The sequence below is a fragment of the Mirounga leonina genome, unplaced genomic scaffold (genome assembly GCF_011800145.1).
Source record: "Mirounga leonina isolate KUSES-001 unplaced genomic scaffold, KU_Mleo_1.0 Mir_126, whole genome shotgun sequence".
Classification (NCBI taxonomy): Eukaryota; Metazoa; Chordata; class Mammalia; order Carnivora; family Phocidae; genus Mirounga; species Mirounga leonina.
In genome coordinates this window covers 2,552,395-2,572,815 of record NW_023270314.1, presented here as the reverse complement: position 1 = coordinate 2,572,815, position 20,421 = coordinate 2,552,395, and the positions used below count along the sequence as shown (strand labels likewise).

The 20,421-nt window shown below is 33.4% G+C and overlaps 1 protein-coding gene across 1 annotated transcript in view; it reads left to right on the top strand.

Annotated features, from left to right (window-relative positions):
* The first annotated feature begins 2,108 nt into the window (after nt 1-2,108).
* PTPRQ (protein tyrosine phosphatase receptor type Q) overlaps nt 2,109-20,421 on the top strand; it is a 200,353-nt gene continuing 182,040 nt past the window's right edge. The window contains exons 1-8 of the mRNA XM_035002069.1: nt 2,109-2,162; nt 2,510-2,621; nt 3,291-3,517; nt 5,903-5,972; nt 11,512-11,711; nt 12,865-13,114; nt 14,691-14,819; nt 16,943-17,089. Of these exons, the coding sequence (XP_034857960.1) occupies nt 2,109-2,162; nt 2,510-2,621; nt 3,291-3,517; nt 5,903-5,972; nt 11,512-11,711; nt 12,865-13,114; nt 14,691-14,819; nt 16,943-17,089 (1,189 nt within the window). The remainder of the gene's footprint in view (nt 2,163-2,509; nt 2,622-3,290; nt 3,518-5,902; nt 5,973-11,511; nt 11,712-12,864; nt 13,115-14,690; nt 14,820-16,942; nt 17,090-20,421) is intronic.

The window sequence follows — 20,421 nt, the reverse complement described above, 5'->3', positions numbered from 1 at the left end:
CTCTTTTCTCTCAAGCTTGGAATACAGAGGACATAGGTCTGTGTGCAGAATGATCGAGGAAAAAATGCCAGCAGCTATGCACAACAAAGGAATTCTACCCATATAAACTGGGTATTCCTCTGATCTTTTTGCCTTGGGTTTACAGTATTCTATTTTATTTTATTTTTTAAAGATTGTATTTATTTATTTGACAGAGAGAGACACAGCAAGAGCAGAAACACAAGCAGGGGGAATGGGAGAGAGAGAAGCACGCTTCCCGTGGAGCAGGGAGCCCAATGCAGGGCTCGATCCCGGGACCCTGGGATCATGACCTGAGCCGAAAGCAGACGCTTAACGACTGAGCCACCCAGGTGCCCCTGGGTTTACAGTATTCTAAAGAGTTATTATAAGACTGCAGTTTTCCCTACACAGACAGTTTGGAGATGATGCCAGGAGACTGTTTGTTGCATCTTTGAGAATGTCATGGTGGAAATTAATTGATCAATACCTGGATCAGTTACTAGGGAAGCATTATAAGCATTAAAGGACTTTTTCAAAGAAGATAAAGAAAGACTACTCTAAAAGTATCTCTCACCTGCCCAAATGTGAGAAATTGACCTCTTAAGGTTTCTATTTTATGCCATGTGCCCTATCAGTTTTGTTAGGAAATGTATATTTCATTTTTTTAATTATATTCATTTGAAATCATCTCTGATAGATGGACTTTAAAATGATAAGCAGAGTTAAATAATTAATTCCAGAGTCCTTTTTTTTTTGAAATGGTATTAGATTTGGTCTTTATCAGGTATGTTTTTTGCATACTTGGCTTCATAATCTCTCTTCCTCCCCCTATATTGTTTTTCTGGAATCTGCACTAAAGATAAGGCAGAGTGAAAATCTGACTCATTGGCAACCAATCAGAAGAACTTTATGTAGAAAACTCCCTTCAAGGAGGTACAGGCAGCATAAACAAAACTCTGGGAACAGTGGAAGCAAAGGTAGAAAAATATGGTTGAAGTGGCTAGGACAATTAGTACTTACTGTTTAAAAGCTATCGTAGTTCACTTCCTAGATGAAAAAAGCTTTTCTTTTAAGGAGACACCTGAGTAAATATTCATCAGAAATGCTCACCCTTTAAAAAAATTTGGCAGATGTTAGTTATATTTTTTTTCCAATTATCTTCTGCTTGGTTAAAATATCCAGGTAATTGGATCAATAGTTTGGACTTAAATAATTTGCTTAAAATGATTCAAGTTTTCAATTAGAGCATAAGCTTTAAAAAACCATTTGGGCAACCAACAGAGTTTAGCAGGTAAAGAATATCCCAGAAACAGATACATAAATTGATATATTATTTCTGATAATTATACTTAAAAACTAGTTACTATTAAAGATTTAGATGCCTAACACCATTATGTGACCGGAGATAATTTAAAGGACTCTGCTTTTTAACAATGTGGTTATATTTAAATCTGACAGATTATTGATTCTCATTTTTTCTTTGAATATTTAGGAGAATAACTCTATTTCAAACCTCTATTTTTCAATATCAGAACCAGAAAAACCCGAGAAACTTAAAGCCTTCAATATTTCCACACATTCCTTTTCTCTGTATTGGAGCCTGCCCTCTGGCCATGTGGAAAGGTTTCATGTGGATCTTGTTCCTGACAGTGGCTTTGTTACTATCAAAGATCTTGGAGGTGGAGAGTATCAGGTATAGTTTTCATTATCATACTTGCCGAGCCAACTTGTGTTTATATTTGGTCCTCATAGGAAAGTTCTTTATGAAACTCATACACCATGAACACTTACTCCTTTGAGAGTTTTTAAAAGCATAAAATGAAGACAAAAACACTGATGCTGAATTGATGAGTGTGAGTTTCAGCATGGGTGGACTGTTACCTTAGCAACGTCTATGCCTTTTTTTTTTCTTAAGTCTTACCCTGAACCTACAGCCAGCCATCCAAGGGTTCATGAATAGTTTAACAAAGAAAGGGCAGAGCTATTGAGTAATCCAGGCTCATTAATTGTGTACTTGCCAGGAGGATCTGTCTTTAAATCATTAATGCAGGCAACATTTCTCTCTAGAGCCATCAATGTGATTCCACTGCCTGAAAAATGTAATAATGATGGGTTTTCTTATCATTTTTCTTTTACTTTTTATTGGAACTTCAGAGACACAGGTATTTCATATATACTCCTAAAAATGTTAAGCAATGGGCTGTAGATTTTTTAAGACTCTTAAATAGTTGTTTCTTGTGACAACAAGCAAGAGAGATTGAAATACTGATTTAGTTTTTGATAACACAGTATGTTTTATAAGTTTTTATTATCTGTTACTTGGTAAATAGTTATGTGATAGAACAAATTTATTATATTTTACAGTAATATGGAACTTGGAATATTTTAAACAGTGCAGAGCTATTGTGTGAGATGTTACTTTATTTTGTTGTTGTGATAGATTTATTGTTTTAGCTTTCTTGTTTTCCAGAAAGAGTTTTAATGCAATTATTTGTTTTTGGTGTTCTAGGTTGATGTTTCCAATGCTGTTCCTGGTACTAGGTATGATGTAACCATCTATTCTATTTCTGCTACAACATACAGCTCACCTGTTAGTAGAACAGTGACAACCAATGTAACAAGTGAGTATATGTTTCCTTTTTTTATGAAGTACTTTTAATGAAGTTTTTGCAGCTAGTATAAATCTATTGGATGGAAATACTTACATTAGCATTATGTGCCTTATATACATGAAAACAGGTTAGTAATTAAAGCAAAATGGAAACATAAGAAAGTGATCTCTTTAGGACCTGTGTTCTACTGTTTTTTTTAGCTTTCTTGACTTTCAGAGAGTAAAGATAATTGTACTTGTTTGTGAAATGGATCAGAGAGATGGCTAATGGTAATATTTAAATAATACAGAGCCATGAAAATAGACTCACTACACTTGCTCGGGAAGAATTATTTAGTTTGTAAGACTGTGTTCTTGCTTTCTTAGTTTTATGTGTGAGCTTTGCACAAATAAGTTTCTCTTAAAAATGATCTGGCATCAAAAGTGTATTTGGCATGTAGTATGTGGTAGCATTCCATTTTTTACATTCTTATAAAAGAATGTTTCTGGTATCCCCCAAAGCATTTAATCTTTTTTTTTCTTTTGGTAGCAAAGCTCTAGGGAGGATAAAGTCACATTTGAGACACCATTAGTCTTTGGGAACTTCAAAAGTCTACATTTGTAAAAACTTTCTTATTTATGATTGTGAAAATACAATAATTGTTTGACCTTTTAACAACTTTTTTTTTTTTTTAAATAGAACCAGGGCCTCCAGTCTTCCTAGCAGGAGAAAGAGTTGGATCTGCTGGGATTCTTCTGTCTTGGAATACACCACCTAATTCAAATGGAAGGATTGTATCTTACATTGTTAAATATAAGGAAGTTTGTCCATGGATGCAAACAGAATACACACAAGTTAGAACAAAGCCAGACAGTCTGGAAGTTCTTCTTACTAATCTTAATCCTGGAACAACATATGAAATCAAGGTAATATTTTGTTAATATTTAGTATTAAGTATTAAGTACTTCATATTAATGCTTAGTATTAATTTTAAAAGTGAAGGAGCTTTTTCCCACCAGCCTTTAAAGCTGAACACAGCCAAGTGATTGAAGAATGATCATCTGAGTCATGACCTCAGGGCCCATCTGGGCTCTTAAAATTTGAGCAACTGTTGTAATCTCTTTTCATTTTTAGGTGTATTTATGTAATTTATTTATTTTAAAAACATTTACCTTAGCAACTTTTTCAACGAATGAATCAAGTTTAAATTACATAATTTAGGCTTTATAAGTAAAAATATTCTACTTTTTCATTAACCTTTAAGTTATCTTTGTTATTTTTCTCTTAATCCTGTTGTATTTGTGTGTATGTTATCAAAATTTGAATAATGGTATGAAAGTTTCTATTGAGCCAGCTTCTCAGAGAACAATGAATTCAATTCAGTTCAATTCAAGTAGTGTTTCCTGAACATTTATTGTGTCTTTGTGTTTATAAAAATTTTTAGTTCTTTACAATGTTTAATATGCAAAATTAAACATCTTATTTAGAAATTAAAGAAGAGCATATAAAAAGCAATCCTAAATTAGGCTGTATGAAAATGTTTACAATTAAGATATATTTGTGATATTTCCAGAGTATAGTAAAAGATATAGATATCTTTTTGATCCTTTCTATTTTCAACATAACATCAATATGTTCTTTGAGCTTTTAAGATAATTGAATATAGAGAAAAAATCTATAAAAGCTGTATAAATATGTGATAAGACATAACTGAGATGGCTTTCTGGATGGTAAGAAATGATGGGAAAGAGAGAATTTGTCTGGTGTGGGGGTTTCATTATTGGAAGCATGCCTATTTGTGAAAGCAAAGCACACAGTAAGAATTAGAGAGCTTCCCTATAGTAGGGATCCCCCATATGAGAACAGTTAAAAGGAAATTTTTACTGATGCAAAAGTCAAAGCCAAAGATTCATGATGGCTATTTCATTGCAGAAACATGGGTAAAGAGTAAGAGACATTTTCTAACTGACACATAAAAATGGCATAGTATACATATTTTCTGTCAACAGCCCATATTTAGATATATGTTAAAATATACTATTGAAGGTAATATGTAAAGATTAAATTTTAATGTGATAAGAAGCTGTTATAGACAGAAAGGTAATTTAGCTAACCTAGTTCTGCTTAGATCTATTTTTATGGAGTTTGAATTTTTATTCCTTTGAATTCTCTTATTTCAGGCCTGTTGGGAAGCCCTTATTCTTCTTTTAATCCCACACTTTATAAATCATTGTTGTTACCTTTACACTGTTCAAATAAATGTTAGCCATTGCAGAATTCCAAAGGGTATTTGGTGCAGTACATTTGATATCTTCAAATGTAGATATCAAATCTACATAATCTGGGAAGAAAAGTACTTTACATGTGTTATTTCATTTAGTCCTTAGAACAATTCTATGACATAGATATATCGTTATTCCCATTTTAAAGAGAAGGAAAATGTGACTTAGAATAGGACCAGTAAATTGCCTACAACTACTCATTTAGGAGTTGGTGGAGTTCAATTTAAACTAAGGTTTTCAGACGCCAGTTATGGCATTTGGAAGAGCATTAAGAGTCTTGATCTCAGTAATGACATTTTCTCTGCCTATTCTAGTCTACTTGACTAGGCTATCTGAGTCAAAAAGAATTTTTCTATCTTTAAATTCAGAATACTTAGTCTAACTGATTAAGCTTATTTTTAAAATTGTTTTCTTGAGTATGTATTTGACTGATTAGATTGTAAACTCTAAAGCCAGATACCATATATATGGTTTCATATTTGTTACAGAAATAGTCATAGTATCTGGCATGAAGTGAATATAATGGAAAGAGTTTGAGCTTTAGAAATAAGCATGACTTCAATGGAATTCTGGTTCTACCACTTATTCCTGTATGACTCAGGCAAGTTACCTGACTTCACTCAACGAGTTTCCTCATCTATAAAATTCTGATCAGAACACTTTATGCTTTGATAATGTGGATAAAATGAGATACGTAAAATTTCTAGGAGATTTCCTGGTATGTAAAAGTTGCCCATAAATAATAACTGTTACTATTAATACTACTAATTGACTATAAAACTTGTCTATTAAAATTTCCATTAGGAATTGAAGAAATCTGTTGAATCAAACTATGCTGCAAATATACCCTTAGGGATAATGGAAATAAGGAATAGCTCCATGTGTGCTTTCTACTTTGGGAGTATTGCAGGAATTAAGGGAAAAGTGTCTTTATCATTTAACTTATCAACAAGTCAAAATTTTATTATTTCAGATTCTGTTTAATTAGAGAGTAAAAAGTTTGAACATAATTCTTTTGATCTGTTTTAGGTTGCTGCTGAAAACAGCGCTGGTATTGGAGTGTTTAGTGACCCATTTCTTTTCCAAACTGCGGAAAGTGGTAATTTGCCTAAATCATTTGTTCCAACTTAACTTAATTATGAGTTTTTGTCATTTATAATAAATAGGCATATAAACCAGATAATGGTGTTAAAATCCATAGAATCTTCAAAAGCATGGCCATTCAATTACTTTTAGAGTCTTCTTGGATAGTTATTCATTAAAATTATATATTATTCTCTATGATTATGAAAGCAGTAGGTGTTATCTTAAAAAAACTTTGAAAAAATAAGAAACAGTAAAAATTATCCATGGCGTTGTCATATAAAAACTCTGTTACCATTTTGGTTCACTCCTGGTTGGTCCTTTTTTTCTCCCATGAATATGTGTCTATGTGACTATTCATGAAAGTAGCCTTATGCAAATTATGCAAGTTTATAGCCTGCTTTTTCCTGTTAATATCAAATCATACACACTTTTATGACTTTAGACTTTTGGAAATATAGATCTTATAGTTATATTATTCCATAACATGTAGTCGTTATCAAACCAATTTAAGATACCTCCCTTCTTTCAATGGTGGAGAGGAAAGAGCCTGAGGTACCATTGATGCCTCTCTCTCATAGTATACTCTATCAGCAAATTGCACCAGCACTACATCAAAATGCATCCTGAATCTCACCCTAATTGGAAATCAGTCTAATCTATTATCACTTCTTGCCTGAACAATTGAAAGTCTCCTTACTGGTTTTCCTGTTTCCAGCTTACTTGCCTACAGTTCCCTTTCTCCACATGAGCTATGTCATCTTTTGAAACATAAGCCAGAACATATTGCTTCTCTCTGCCCTTTTTTTTTTAAGATTTTATTTATTTATTTGACAGAGAGAGACACAGCGATAGAGGGAACACAAGCAGGGGGAGTGGGAGAGGAAGAAGCAGGCTTCCTGCGGAGCAGGGAGCCCAATATGGGGCTCGATCCCAGGACCCTGGGGTCATGACCTGAGCCGAAGGCAGATGCTTAATGACTGAGCCACCCAGGAGCCCCTGCTTCTCTCTTCCTAATAGGGCTCCTATCTTACTCAGAATAAGACCGAAAGTCCTTCCCATGGTCCATAGCACTCTGGATGTTCTTTTCCCTCTCTGATCCATCTCTAACATTCTCCCCTCCCTCTAAATACACCATCCATACCTATCTTCCATCAAAGGGCCTTTGCACTTGCTGTTTCCTCTAACTGGAATACTCTTTCACTAAATATCCGCATGTCTCTCTCCCCTAGTTAATTCAAATCTCACATTACTTTCCTAACTACACCTTGTAAAATAGCCTCTATTTCCTCCTGTCCATCTCTAGCCCTAACACATTATTTTTCTTCATTGGACCAGCCTGATATGTTACATATTTATTTGCTTATTTTTTATTGTATATATCAGCCTCGTAGAACATAAGCTTTGTGATAAAAATAAGTTAGTGATTGGAGGTGCTTTTATTTATTTAATAATTCCTCTATTTACTTATAATAGCAAAAAGTTAGAACCAATAAATGCAGTATGATTAAATAAATAATGGCATCTCCATTCAACAACAGATATTTTCTGTGGAACTTACGTTCTTGTGGGCTAAGATACATGAGTTACTAAGTAATATGTCAGGTTAGTGATAACTGTTATAAAAAGAATTTCCATAATTTTTTGCAACTATAAATGTTTTACATATTTAAAAGATAAAAATCTTCCAGTGAACCACTTTATGCCAAAGGGATAAATTGAAATGGGCCCTGTGTATCTAGAGAGGATAATGTATTGGCTCATGTTAAAAAACATGCATCAAGCTTTGTGGCCTAGTTTCTGTTTGAGACTTTATCTAGAGAATCATATGAAAACATGCTCTATCACATAAGAAGTTAGAGAAAATTCAGGAGTTCATTTAAAATTAGAAATTAATGATTTATGAGGTTTAAATTACTCTTGTTGATTTTGAGCATATTGACTCTCAAATTATTTGTACAACTAAAATTCAAGTGGGAAAATTATCATTTCAAAATTAAATATTCACTAGGATATAAAATAAAAATTTATTACTTATGTTTTTAAGTTTTAGGGAAGTTAATTGGAATAACTTTTGAATGACATGAAAAGTTTTGTCTTGGGAGTCTTACTGTTTCTCATTTATTGTGTGTTTTTGGGCAAATCGGATAATTATATAATTTCTCTTGCCCCTATATTGACTTTTTTTTTTTTGGTAAATGTAAAGAGGTAAAAACATAATGTAAATATAAATTTAATTGTATCAGTATTCTGCAATTTTCACCCAAGTACCCCTTTTTATTATTTATGCTATAGGGAACACAAATTTAAGGAATAGTTCAATGGAATAAATAAGCTGCATTTTTTATTGTTAAATCAGAAGGAATTTCTTTTCCCATGAATAAAAATACTCTTGGGAAGAGTATACAGGTTAACTATTTATGCCATACTGAGCTGATGTTGCATCCACAAGCACAAAAATCTCAACTTCTTAACTTCCCATGCAGCATTATTTCAGGTAAACATAGAATTTATTTTGGCTTTAAGATAATAGAATGCACCTCCATTTTCAACTTGATGGATCTTTAGAAATGCAGGAAAAGTCTCTATATTGGATTTATGAAGTTTCTTTCTGGCTCAATAAATGTATACTTTGCATAGTGTACACTTTGAAAAGTTGTAGACACCTTCACATACCTATACAAATTTATGCATGTCACTAGTCTAGATATATCCTCAAAGTGTTGGAAGACACTTATCTGAAAGATGAAATGACTTTATAAACAGAAATTTTTGATACCACAGTGTCAAACCGTTACTTGGATCAAGATGGATAAGTTCACTCTATGAACATCAAGAAATAATGGGTTTTGGTACATAAAAGGCCAGTAGTAGAAACTAGAATATTTAAAGTAGGGAAAGACCTACCAACTACAGAAAAGAGCCAGGTTTATTCTTCAGACATAATGAAGTCACAAGTGGAAAATAAAAGCAGAAATATTTAATTGAGACAAAAATTACTAAAGCAAGTTAATAAAAATACCATTTTTTCACTAAGTGTTATTTAACATACTTAATTACTTTCTTTTTAAAAAATATTTTATTCATTTATCTGAGACAGAGATCATGAGCAGGGGGAGGGGCAGAGGAAGAGGGAGAAGCAGACTGCTGAGCAGGGAGCCCGACAGGGGGCTCTACAGGGGGCTCCAGAGGAGCTCAATCCCAGGAGTGGGGCTCAATCTGATCCCAGGACACTGGGATCATGACCTGAGCTGAAGGCAGATGCTTTAACTAACTGACTGAGCCACCCAGGTGCCCCAACATATTTAATTACTTTCTATGTATTTAATATTTCTGGTCACTTTTTAAACATTTTGAGATCATGTATTTAATAAAGTTTTGGTTACCTTATAAATTCAAATCTTTCTATACTTGAGTAGTTCCCTGTGACTGTTATTGAGGCTCATTTGAAAATGTTTAGAAAACAAATTGCATTTTTTTTGTATGTATATAATTTGTGTGTGTGTGTGTGTGTGTGTGTATCAGGCATACTTATAAAGATTTGTATAGTTTACACAAATAAGAAATTTAGAAGAGTGATGGGATTCATGAAGAGAGTAAATTGGTGGTCACCAGAGGATAGAGGCGGGAGAATAAGATTGATGTTGTTTATGGGTACAAACTTGCCTCAAGTAATAAATAAGCCATAGAGATCTGATGCACAGTATAATGAATATAGATAACAATGCAATATTATAGTTATGTAATGTGATATTATAATTATATAATATGATAGTACTAAATATTACTATAATAGCAGTCATAATACAATATGGAAATGTATCAAATTCACACCTCATATACCTTAAATTTATTTTATTTTATTTTTAAATATTTTATTTATTTGAGAGAGAGAGAGAGCATGAGCAGGGTGGGGCAGAGGGAGAAGTAGACTCTCCACTGAACAGGAAGCCCTATGCGGGACTCAATCCCAGGACTCCCGGATCATGACCTGAGCCAAAGGCAGATGCTTAACTGACTGAGCCACCCAGGCGCCCCACACTTTAAATTTATACAGTTATATGCCAAATATATTCAGTTTTAAAAAGAGATTCATGATAAAAGTTTTAACTCATAATTTCATAGCATCATATATTTAACATTTTAATATTTTGCTTTATTATATTTTATCCATCCAAAAGAAATTCAAATATTAAATCTTTAGTGTCAGAGAGTTATATTGTCATTGTCCTTCTTAAGCTTTAATTAATTACTTTGATGAGTTTTCCTTGGAGAAAAAAAGTTCTATCCATCATTCTATCCATTATTAATGATTAATCATCCTTCCAAATTGTTTTATTTTTTCCCATTAAAATGCAGCTGTCCTTAAGTTTCCTAGTTTCTCCAGTTTAACTCATATCATTCATATACAACCTCTTTTCCATGACCTAAGTTCCTTAGGTAACTTATATGGCTTTCATTTATACAAATCATATTTTGGTATTCTTCCCTACAATGTGCATTTAAACTCTAATTATTCGGTATCTTAATAGTAGGCACCTCTGTTATTACTTATTTTGTTTTACCACAGACATCCTGTTTTGTTTTTATTTCTCTCAATAGTGATTTGTCATGTTTGTTCTATATTCTAAAGGATCTTGATTATTTACTCTACTTTGTCAGTTTTGCATAACTTACCTTGAAATTAGTGGGCATAATTTTCCTTCATTCTGGCTTCATGTTTATCTCATCTCAGCTAAAATAGCATATAGATTTTTAAAAAAGATTTTATTTATTTAAGAGAGAGAGAAAGAAAGAGAGAGAATGAGCACAAGTCGGGGGAGGGACAGAGGAAGAGGCAGACTCCCCTGATGAGCAGGGAGCCCTACATGGGCTCCATCCTAGGACCCTGGGATCATGACCTGAGTCAAAGGCAGATGCCCACTCACCTGAGCCACCCAGGTACCCCCAGCATATAGATTGTTATTGCAGTTTATCAGTAATTGATAATAAAGTATATGAATTCTGATAAAAGTTGATTTTGAGGTTGTATGAAACTCAAAATATAATAACCACAACCAGTTGGGTGCTATTCACTTTATATTAGACACTAGATATTTACGTACATTCCAGAAATGTGCTTTTTGGTGTAAATGGTTGGATAATTGTTTCAGTTTGCCACTTCTTCATTATCTAAGGAATCTGCATAATTCCAGAATATTTTAGGAGAGGATTTGTTATTCAAATTTGTTTGTATATTCACAAATAGCTGTTGATTGGATATTTTTCAGACTTATTTGAAATAATTCACCAATGGATCCCTTAGACAAATAATCCTAAAGTAAAACTTATTTGCCTCTTAAACGTAACTCTGTGGGCTCAAGTTCCAGTTTTTTATCTTAGGCAAAATTAATTAAATATATTTCAAAAAGTCTCGCCCAAGTAGATTTTTTTCTAACAGAGTATATTTAATTTTATATGACATAAGAAATATAACATCTCAACATTATATAAATGCCATTCTAAATTTTATAACAGTGTTTTTTCCTTTCCTTCAATTTCTGTCACTTCCCCAGCTCCAGGAAAAGTGGTGAATCTCACAGTTGAGGCCTTTAACTATTCAACAGTAAACCTGATTTGGTATTTACCTAGGCAACCAAATGGCAAAATTACCAGCTTCAAGATTAGTGTGAAACATGCCAGAAGTGGGACAGTAGTGAAAGATGTCTCCATCAGAGTAGAAGACATTTTGACTGGGAAAATGCCAGAATGTAATGTAAGTATTATGGAACATTTCCTATGTCTCAGAAATTTTAGGTGTGAGCTTATAACTTGAAGTTTCCAGTATCTGGAAACTTTTTTAACCACAGTGGTTATTAGCTGTTTGATTCCTTATAGTGTTCAGTTATAGTATCATGTTATACACAATTGACTGTATTAAGGTAGAATAAGATAAAGGTTTGAGAACTCAAGAGATAGAAAAATCTCACAGGGAGCTCTGAAGAGACTTCATGAAAGGAGTAGCATTTGTTAATGGACCTTGGATTGGCCTTGGTGTAAGGACAGGGGAGATCGTGTGAGGGGAGTATTTTGGGTGGAGGATATTTTATAAAAAGAACTGATAGGAAAGTATAGAATATCACTGGGAAAAAAGATAATATTTCCACATGACAGGAGGGGTAGGGAAGGCAACAGTCAAAGTTATGTTTGTGGAAGTAGATTGTTTTTGTTGTGCATATCTTTGGTGAAGAATTTGTTATGACTCTAGTCATTTATGGGAAATCCCTGGAAGTACCATAATAATGCTCTCAAAAATAATCTAGAAGATCTTTGTGATATTATTGATGGAAAAACAAACAATATTACTTTTGTTTTAAATACTGTAAGTTATAGAAGTCTTAAAACCTTCTTTTTAAAATTAGGCTGTATTTTTAATACACACACAAACATACATACTTGCACATATGTGCTATTGGCTTTATCATTTGATTATTTATGAGGAAAAAAATGATAGTACCAGTGAGAAAGTGACTTATGCTTGCAATTTCACAAAAGGGAAGATAGTTTATCTCTTTGGTTCTTGCACTTTTAACATGAATTTTAAAAATTCTTACTAATGATTTTGCTGTTGCTTTACCTTTATTCTAAGCCTTTTGAAGTCCTATTCATAAGAAATATGAAGGTATAAAGAATGCAATAAATATATTCTGTTCTAACACTGTAAACATAAATGGGTATAATTAAGTTCCAGAAAATTTGTCCATAGCTTGAGCAGATAACAATATATTAAAATCTTAATGAATCATACACATACACATAAATTTAAGAATAATATTTATGCTATAAAGGAAAAATAAATGAATTACACTTCTCATGTTCATCAAAAGATACCACATTATTTTTCTGTTGCTATTTATTTTATTCACTAGGAGAATAATGAATCTTTTTTATGGAGTACAACCAGCCCTTCTCCAACCCTTGGTAGAGTTACGCCTCCATCACGTACGACATATTCGTCAAGCACGTTGGCGAGGAGTAAGATAAGCTCTGTGTGGAAAGAGCCTATCAGTTTTGTAGTGACACATTTGAGACCTTATACAACGTATCTTTTTGAAGTTTCTGCTGTTACAACTGAAGCAGGTTATATTGATAGTACGATTGTCAGAACACCAGAATCAGGTATGGTTTCATTTTTTGTGTAGGTAGAAAAAAAAAAGAATTAAATTAGTTATATAATAATTTTTCATTTTTTCCATGTAGATCTTTTTGTTAAAACTTTCTTTCCCTTCCAATAACGTTTCCCCCTCAATAATAGATCATGGGCATATCATCTGGAGCATCTTTAATTTCAGTACTCTTACAATACTAACATAAACAACTAAAAAGAGAAAGGAAATTTGAAAGAATGGATTCTTGAGCTAATAGCCATGATCCTATGATAAGCTTTTATTGTTCTTTGATCTGAGCAATTTTTCTTAATCATCTCTGCCCTTCTCCTTCTCCTGTAATCATCTACAGCCTCCTCTCACTGATACTCTTATAACCAAATGTGGAAGTAACACCTATAGTGGTAGAAATATCGTGTGATTCACATTTCAATATTAGACAAAAATAGTACTTAAAAAATATACCTACTTATCTCCTCTTTGCATTGGGTTTCCCTATGTGAAAAATGGATACAGCAATAGTACCTCCCTTATGGTGGTGGTGTTAGGATTCAATGAGTATAATTAGGTATTATTACTACTAAATTTGAAGACTACACATTTCTAGCTATGGGTGTTATATATTTAATTATGGGATTATGGTATTATATATATGTGTAAATTATGTAGTTACTGACACAATACCATATTAAATATGTAGTATCAGACATTCACTTGTGATTGGTAATTTTTGAGGTTACTGGAAATTATTACTGGTAGGGTAATTTCCCTAAAGCGCAGTATTTTTTTTTCTGATGACATAGCTGTCAGCTTTTATCATTTCATCACATTAAGTTTGAAGTTTTTTCTTGATTTAAATAGTCATCTTTGAATCATACCATTTCCTCCTTCCATACTTCTTATACAGTTAAAAAATAATTTCATAAAGATAACACAAAGTGAAATTTAGTAGACAAGAACTTTGGCTTGAGAAAAATATTTGGAATATTTCATTTCAGTCAAAAGAAAGTAAAATGTAGGAACACATTTGTGAAGAGTAGACTATTTTTAAATGTCATTATTTTTTATATGTTACCAATGTTACATTAGAATCTTCTAACTATAGGTTATAAATTTCCTCTCAGAACCAAATACAAATATTGATGCAGAAAGTGAAGATCTTTGCCAATAAGGTAATGTAGGTCGAGTTAATACCCTGACCCTTCTACCTGTGTCCACCAGGGGGAGAGTGTTTTTCAAGTCAGATGCCCAGGCCTGGTTGAATTCAATATATAAGTGCGTTATCAAGACAATGTAACTGTGCAAGGAACAATATTGGAATGAGAATGAAACACCCTGTGCAGTCACATACAACATTAAATTAAATTAGTAACTGTTGCAAATAAGTAGTTCATCTGATGATCCAGCATGTCTTATTTAAATTCTTCAGTTCGTTCATTTTTCCTTTTTTGTAAAATTAAAAAACCCTTTGCTCATAGTGTGATATTTTATTTTCTTTCTGACTTTGTGTTTTATTGTGTGTATTTAATAAGATGCTCATTTATTTTAAGTATATATTATTTATTCATTTTTTTTAATAACAATTTTAGTGCCCGAAGGACCACCACAAAACTATATAACAGGCAACATTACAGGGAAGTCCTTTTCAATTTCATGGGACCCACCTACTGTAGTAACAGGGAAATTTAGTTACAGAGTTGAATTATATGGACCATCAGGTAAGTCTCAATCAGTTTTGTGTTTACCTTTTGGAATAAGAATTATGCAAAATATGTTAGTATTATCAAACTCCTTAAAAATACCCTGCTCTTTTTTATAAGATCCTACAATTGAAGCAGATAATAGAAAAGCAATTAAGGGAGGTGAGGTTCTTTGAACTTTTTGTTTAAAATCATAAATAAGTATACGGATGGCAAAACATTGTCCATGTTCCATATTTACATGAGGAGAAGCTGAAAGAATGAGATAACTCCTAAGAAGAGAAGTGTTAGAGGACATACGTGTCTTCAAATGTTTGAACAGGAGGACCTTGACTTACTTAATTGCAAATATGTTTATGAAGAACAATGGACTTCAGTTAGATCAAATCTCTGCTTAGAACAAGGAATGCATTTCTAATAATTGGAGCTCTCTAAAAATAATATAGGCAACTTCATAATGTAGCAAGTTCTCTATCTTTGTGAATAAGCAGGACCTGGACATCCCCTTGTCAGATATTTTGAGGGGTTCAAATATTATTGCTGGATGTCAATTAAGTAAACTCTAAAATTCTTTTCTAATCTGAGATGCTATGGTTCTATGAAAAAAAATCAACCAGAAGAGTAGAGAGTGATTGGGTCACGGAAGTTGAGTACAGGGCTAGGCAAAATTTAGGGCTCCTTTGAGGTGTGGTATTGAATAAAGTGATATCAATCAAAGTGGATTTGTGTTTTTCTCCAGCTCTCTTCAACAAGAGGAGGGCAATGGAATGGAAGGCTTATGTAAAGGTAGTGATTATAATTGACAGTGCCATTGAGGCTGGTAAGGAGTGGAAACCAAGTGGTGAGGGACCAAACCAAGCAGAATAAAATAGTTCATAAGATCAACGGATCGGAGGTCCCAATGAACTTTTTTTTTTAATTTTTTATTTTTTTAAAGTTTTTTTTTTTTTTTTTTTAAGATTTTGTTTTTTTGAGGGAGAGAGTGCAGGAACAGAGGGAGAGGGAGTAGCAGACTCCCCACTGAGCAGGGAACCTGTTGCGGGGCTCAGTCCCAGGACCCTGGCATCATGACCTGAGCTGAAGGCAGACGCTTAACCGACTGAGCCACCCAGGCCTGCCGGAGGTCCCAATGAACTTAAAGAATTGTTGCTTCAGGGTTCTAGAATAAGTGAACAGGAGATAAGAAGGAATGGTCAGAGAGAGTTGCACAAAATTGAGATCATGGAAGATTCGCAGTTACTGGTAATAGTGATGTCTATGGGAGTGGCTGAGATAGGGTGGTGGATTAGATTATTTGAGGAGAGCTGGGACTGTTTTAAGAGTCAAGTCTAGGGATCCTGAAATCACCACAAATTAAGATGGTAGCACTGAAGACAGTGACATTGAAGCAGGCACTAAATCATCCAGAATGAGGGTGAGTGACCATGGGCCTAGAAGATCAATCACGGCAACAAGGAGGACTGGTGGAGGCCATCCATGACATGAGATTGAAAGCTGTGAGCTTTTGTAAGGAGAGAGGTGGGTTGGAACGCATACTATACCTGAAGGCCTCATCACTTGATGACCGTGGGAAAGATTAGATCATTTGGGGTGGCTGCAGGGAATAGAAGCCGTGTTTTTAGGGGAGAGCCAGGTTTCAGCTGCAGCAAAGGAAGAAAGAATTATTCAGAGGTAAAGTTGAGGATTAAGAGAATTTTGATGATGGACTATTTAAGGAGCTTTGCTCAGAAGCTGAACTACAAATATTTTCTAAGTATGTCTTTTTATAGAAGATAATGAAAATATTTAACATTTTAATTAACTAAATTTATGTATAAAATACTGTCACTGTTTTAATATTAGCCCGAATCTAATGTTTTCTTTTTAAAAAAATGTTAAAAAATAACATGGTAATTGGATAAGGCTTTATGATTTAATAAATTATTTTGAATACTAGATTTTCATGTTGTTTCTATTGTTTTAATTAACCTGATATCAATGTACCACTAAGCTAAATGTTTGAAACTTGTAATAATTGTAATTATAATGTTTTAAAATTGTAATAACAAACATCAATTGCTATTCTTGGCTCTCTACTTAAATGTGAGAATGATTGCATGCCTAACGAGAAAATAATCCATGGTATCTTTTGGTTTTTGCAGGTCGGATTTTGGATAATAGCACAAAAGACCTTAAGTTTGAGTTCACTAACCTAACACCATTTACGGTGTATGATGTATATGTTGCAGCTGAGACCAGTGAAGGCATTGGACCCAAATCAAATATTTCAGTATTCACTCCTCCAGAAGGTAAGAACATCTTCTTCAGTTTGTTCATAAGATATTTTACTCTGCTTGTGGATTTTATTGCACTGATGAAACATTATATTAGAAGCTATTTGGTTTGTATTTATTTAATTCATGCTATTTCCTTATCAAATTACTACCTAATGCATTCCGAACATGCGTTCCTCAGAACATTAAACCCCGCAGCATGCTTCATAGAGGAACTGGAGATCAAGCAAGATTAGGAAGTAGTACATGTAGTATTCGTCTGTTTGTGACTCACAGTGAAGATTGGCAAAACCTCATGAGGTCAAAGGAAACAAATAAACACTTTTAACATCATTTGACTCACATTATTCAATGTAGAATAGATTTTTCTCACAGAATGATGTTTAGCGGAATCCATATATCCCCAATGCCTCTAACAAAATATGTTTGTAAACAAAAGGGTGTTTTAAGCAAACGAGGATTCCTAGAGGGTGCATAATACAAATTTACCAGCACATCCCCAAATAATTAAAACAATGGCTCTCCTAAAGAAAGTTTTTGTTTGCATGTATTAAACATCACAGTTTTAGATGTTTAAAAAATGTTCCCTCATTGTCTCACTGCATATTTTCCTGGCCCATATCAAATTTGCTAAAATGTCTTCAGTTTTACTTAGGGATTGCAATTATTTGAGAAGATCACAATTTTATTACAAGTACATTAACATTTGGAAAAGTTTCCAAATTTTGTGTGATAGCTAACATACAGTAACTTGTAAATTGAATACACACGTGTGCAAGTGCACACATGCACATACAGCTGAAGATTGGGCATACGTTCATCAGATAAATCACTCAAGTATGTGACCATTAGAGGGCAGCAACTATTAGGGAATTTTGTACTCCCCTTCTAAAAACAATTAACCGTTGGTAATATTTTGCTGTTGAAAGAATGAAAAAATTATGTTTTATATCAATTTCAAATGAAAATGCTGATGTGTATATGATTTCAAACACAGATTAAGAAAGAGATGTATACTTACAAGCAAAAATATTCTCATTTTTTTCATTATTAATATTTTTCCATTGTATTTCTGTCAGAAGAATCTTAGCTTTGCATGTCTTTTCCATTACACCTTAAATCTCCCCATCACCTAATAAATGCTCTTAAGCATTTCTTTGAAAGCTAGACAGCTTTATGAATGGCTACCAAAAACAGCAGAGTGACCTGGCCCTTATCAGATTAGAGTCCTTGAGTTTGATTTTAATAGCATTTTCTCAAACAACTTGATTGACCAACGAGTTTTTATTCTTATGTTATACAGTTAAATAAATACAGAATTTTTGTCTTCCTTAAAATCAAGCCAGTTTTGGCACCCCTAAACTGAATCTGCAATTTAAGATTATTGTTTTATTGTCATTATTCTATTATTCAAATGTAGGGCATTTGACAAAAATAGGGAAATAGGTAATATATTGCTACATATGATGTCATGCTGTTGATTTTGGACATCATTTAAAGAGTTCATCCCCCTTTCTTTATTTTTGCATTTTTCTTTATTCACACAATAATAAATAAAAATTTAAGGACGTTGTTCAATATATTTCACATGGCTTATTTTTCTCACAAAATTAATTTGAACAAATGACTCTCTTTGCCTTATGTAATAAACAACTTATCCTGAGTTTTATCTTACTACCCTCCTGGCCATACCCAGGTGGCTCTCAGGGGGTTCCATTGGCAGCAGGTGGGCTCCACTAAGGGCAGAAATGGCATGGTCCTTATCTCTGCATGCCAACCTTCCTCCATGGAGTTCTCTTGGGGTAGTTCAGACTTAGGAAGGGCTTCAGTGAAATGCTCTGGCAAATAGAGTAAACGTAGCTTTCAACTTCTGACAACACAAATTAGTCCTAGTCCTGCTAATTAAAACTTTGCAATAAGGGGATCTTTAAACTATATGAGAACAATCTAATAACTCACTAGAAGTATATACTTTCACTTAAAATTGAGATCTTAATTTTAGACTATTCTTTTTCATTTATTAATACAGCAGGGTTCTTTGTATTCTAATTAAGGCTACCCAATTTATTTTCTTCTCCATATTTCAAAGTAGACTATAGTTTATTTAAAAATACACTAGGGCCAATTTTTAAATTAATTTTTTTAAAACAACTGGTGTTCTTTTTTTTTAAATTTAATTTTATTATGTTATGTTAGAACAACTGGTGTTCTAACAAATCTCCAGATATTTATAGAAAAATCTTGCATTGACCTCTTATAGACAATGTTATATGCTACTATAGTAATATGGGGCTGATTTCATTAGCACTAAGAATGTTATGGTCCATAGCCTACTTTGATCATCAGTGAAAATCAACATCATGTTGTTATGGCAGTATTCCTATACATTTCATAAGATTCCCATATATGCATTAATATTTTACTGAACAGATTTCTACATAGGTATGAAGAAGAGATGGTTTTGGAAAACAATGATAATTTAATAATTTCCAGTGTTACAAAATGTCCTGGAGCTGCCTATCACAAAATGAGACAGTGCTATTGTATATAACATAGGCACCAGCATTTTCTTATTATTTGCATGGGGGGTTAAATAAATCTTAAGTAAAACTTTGTTGCTTCAATATCCCCTAAGAACTTTTCTGTCACTAGTATCAAATATTTCATAAGAACGTTAACATAATTTCTTAAAAGCAAACAGAGTGTTGAAATCTATATTTATTCTTCCATAAACAGACTATGGAAGTGAAGACTTTTTGTCCCTCAACTTGCTACTTTCTGCAAATAGTAAAATCTTTTGTAGGGAAATCACTGAGAGACTCAAGTTTTCAGGGTTCTCAATGACTTTTGTCAATAGATTTTTTTCAAAATTAATTTAATTAAAATTTAATAAATTAGGGACGCCTAGGTGGCTCAATTGGTTAAGCGTCTGCCTTCAGCTCAGGTCATGATCCCAGGGTCCTGGAATGGAGTCCCACATCAGGCTCTTTGCTCAGTAGGGAGCCTCTTCTCCCTCTACCTGCTGCTTCCTCTGCTTGTGCTCTCTCTTTCTCTCTGACAAATAAATAAATAAAATCTTAAAAAAATTTAATAAATTAGTTTAATTTGCTAGACAATGGCAAAATTTATTTATTTGAGAGAGAGAGAGAGAAAGAGCCAGGGGAGGGGCAGAGGGAGAGAGAGAGGACCATAAGCAGACTCCCCACTGAGCACAGAGCCCAACACAGGGCTCGATCTCACAACCCTGAGATCATGGCCCTGAGTTTGGGACCTGAGCCGAAACCAAGAGTCAGATGCTCAACCAACTGAGCCACCCAGGCACCCTACATAATGGCAAAATTTATTTT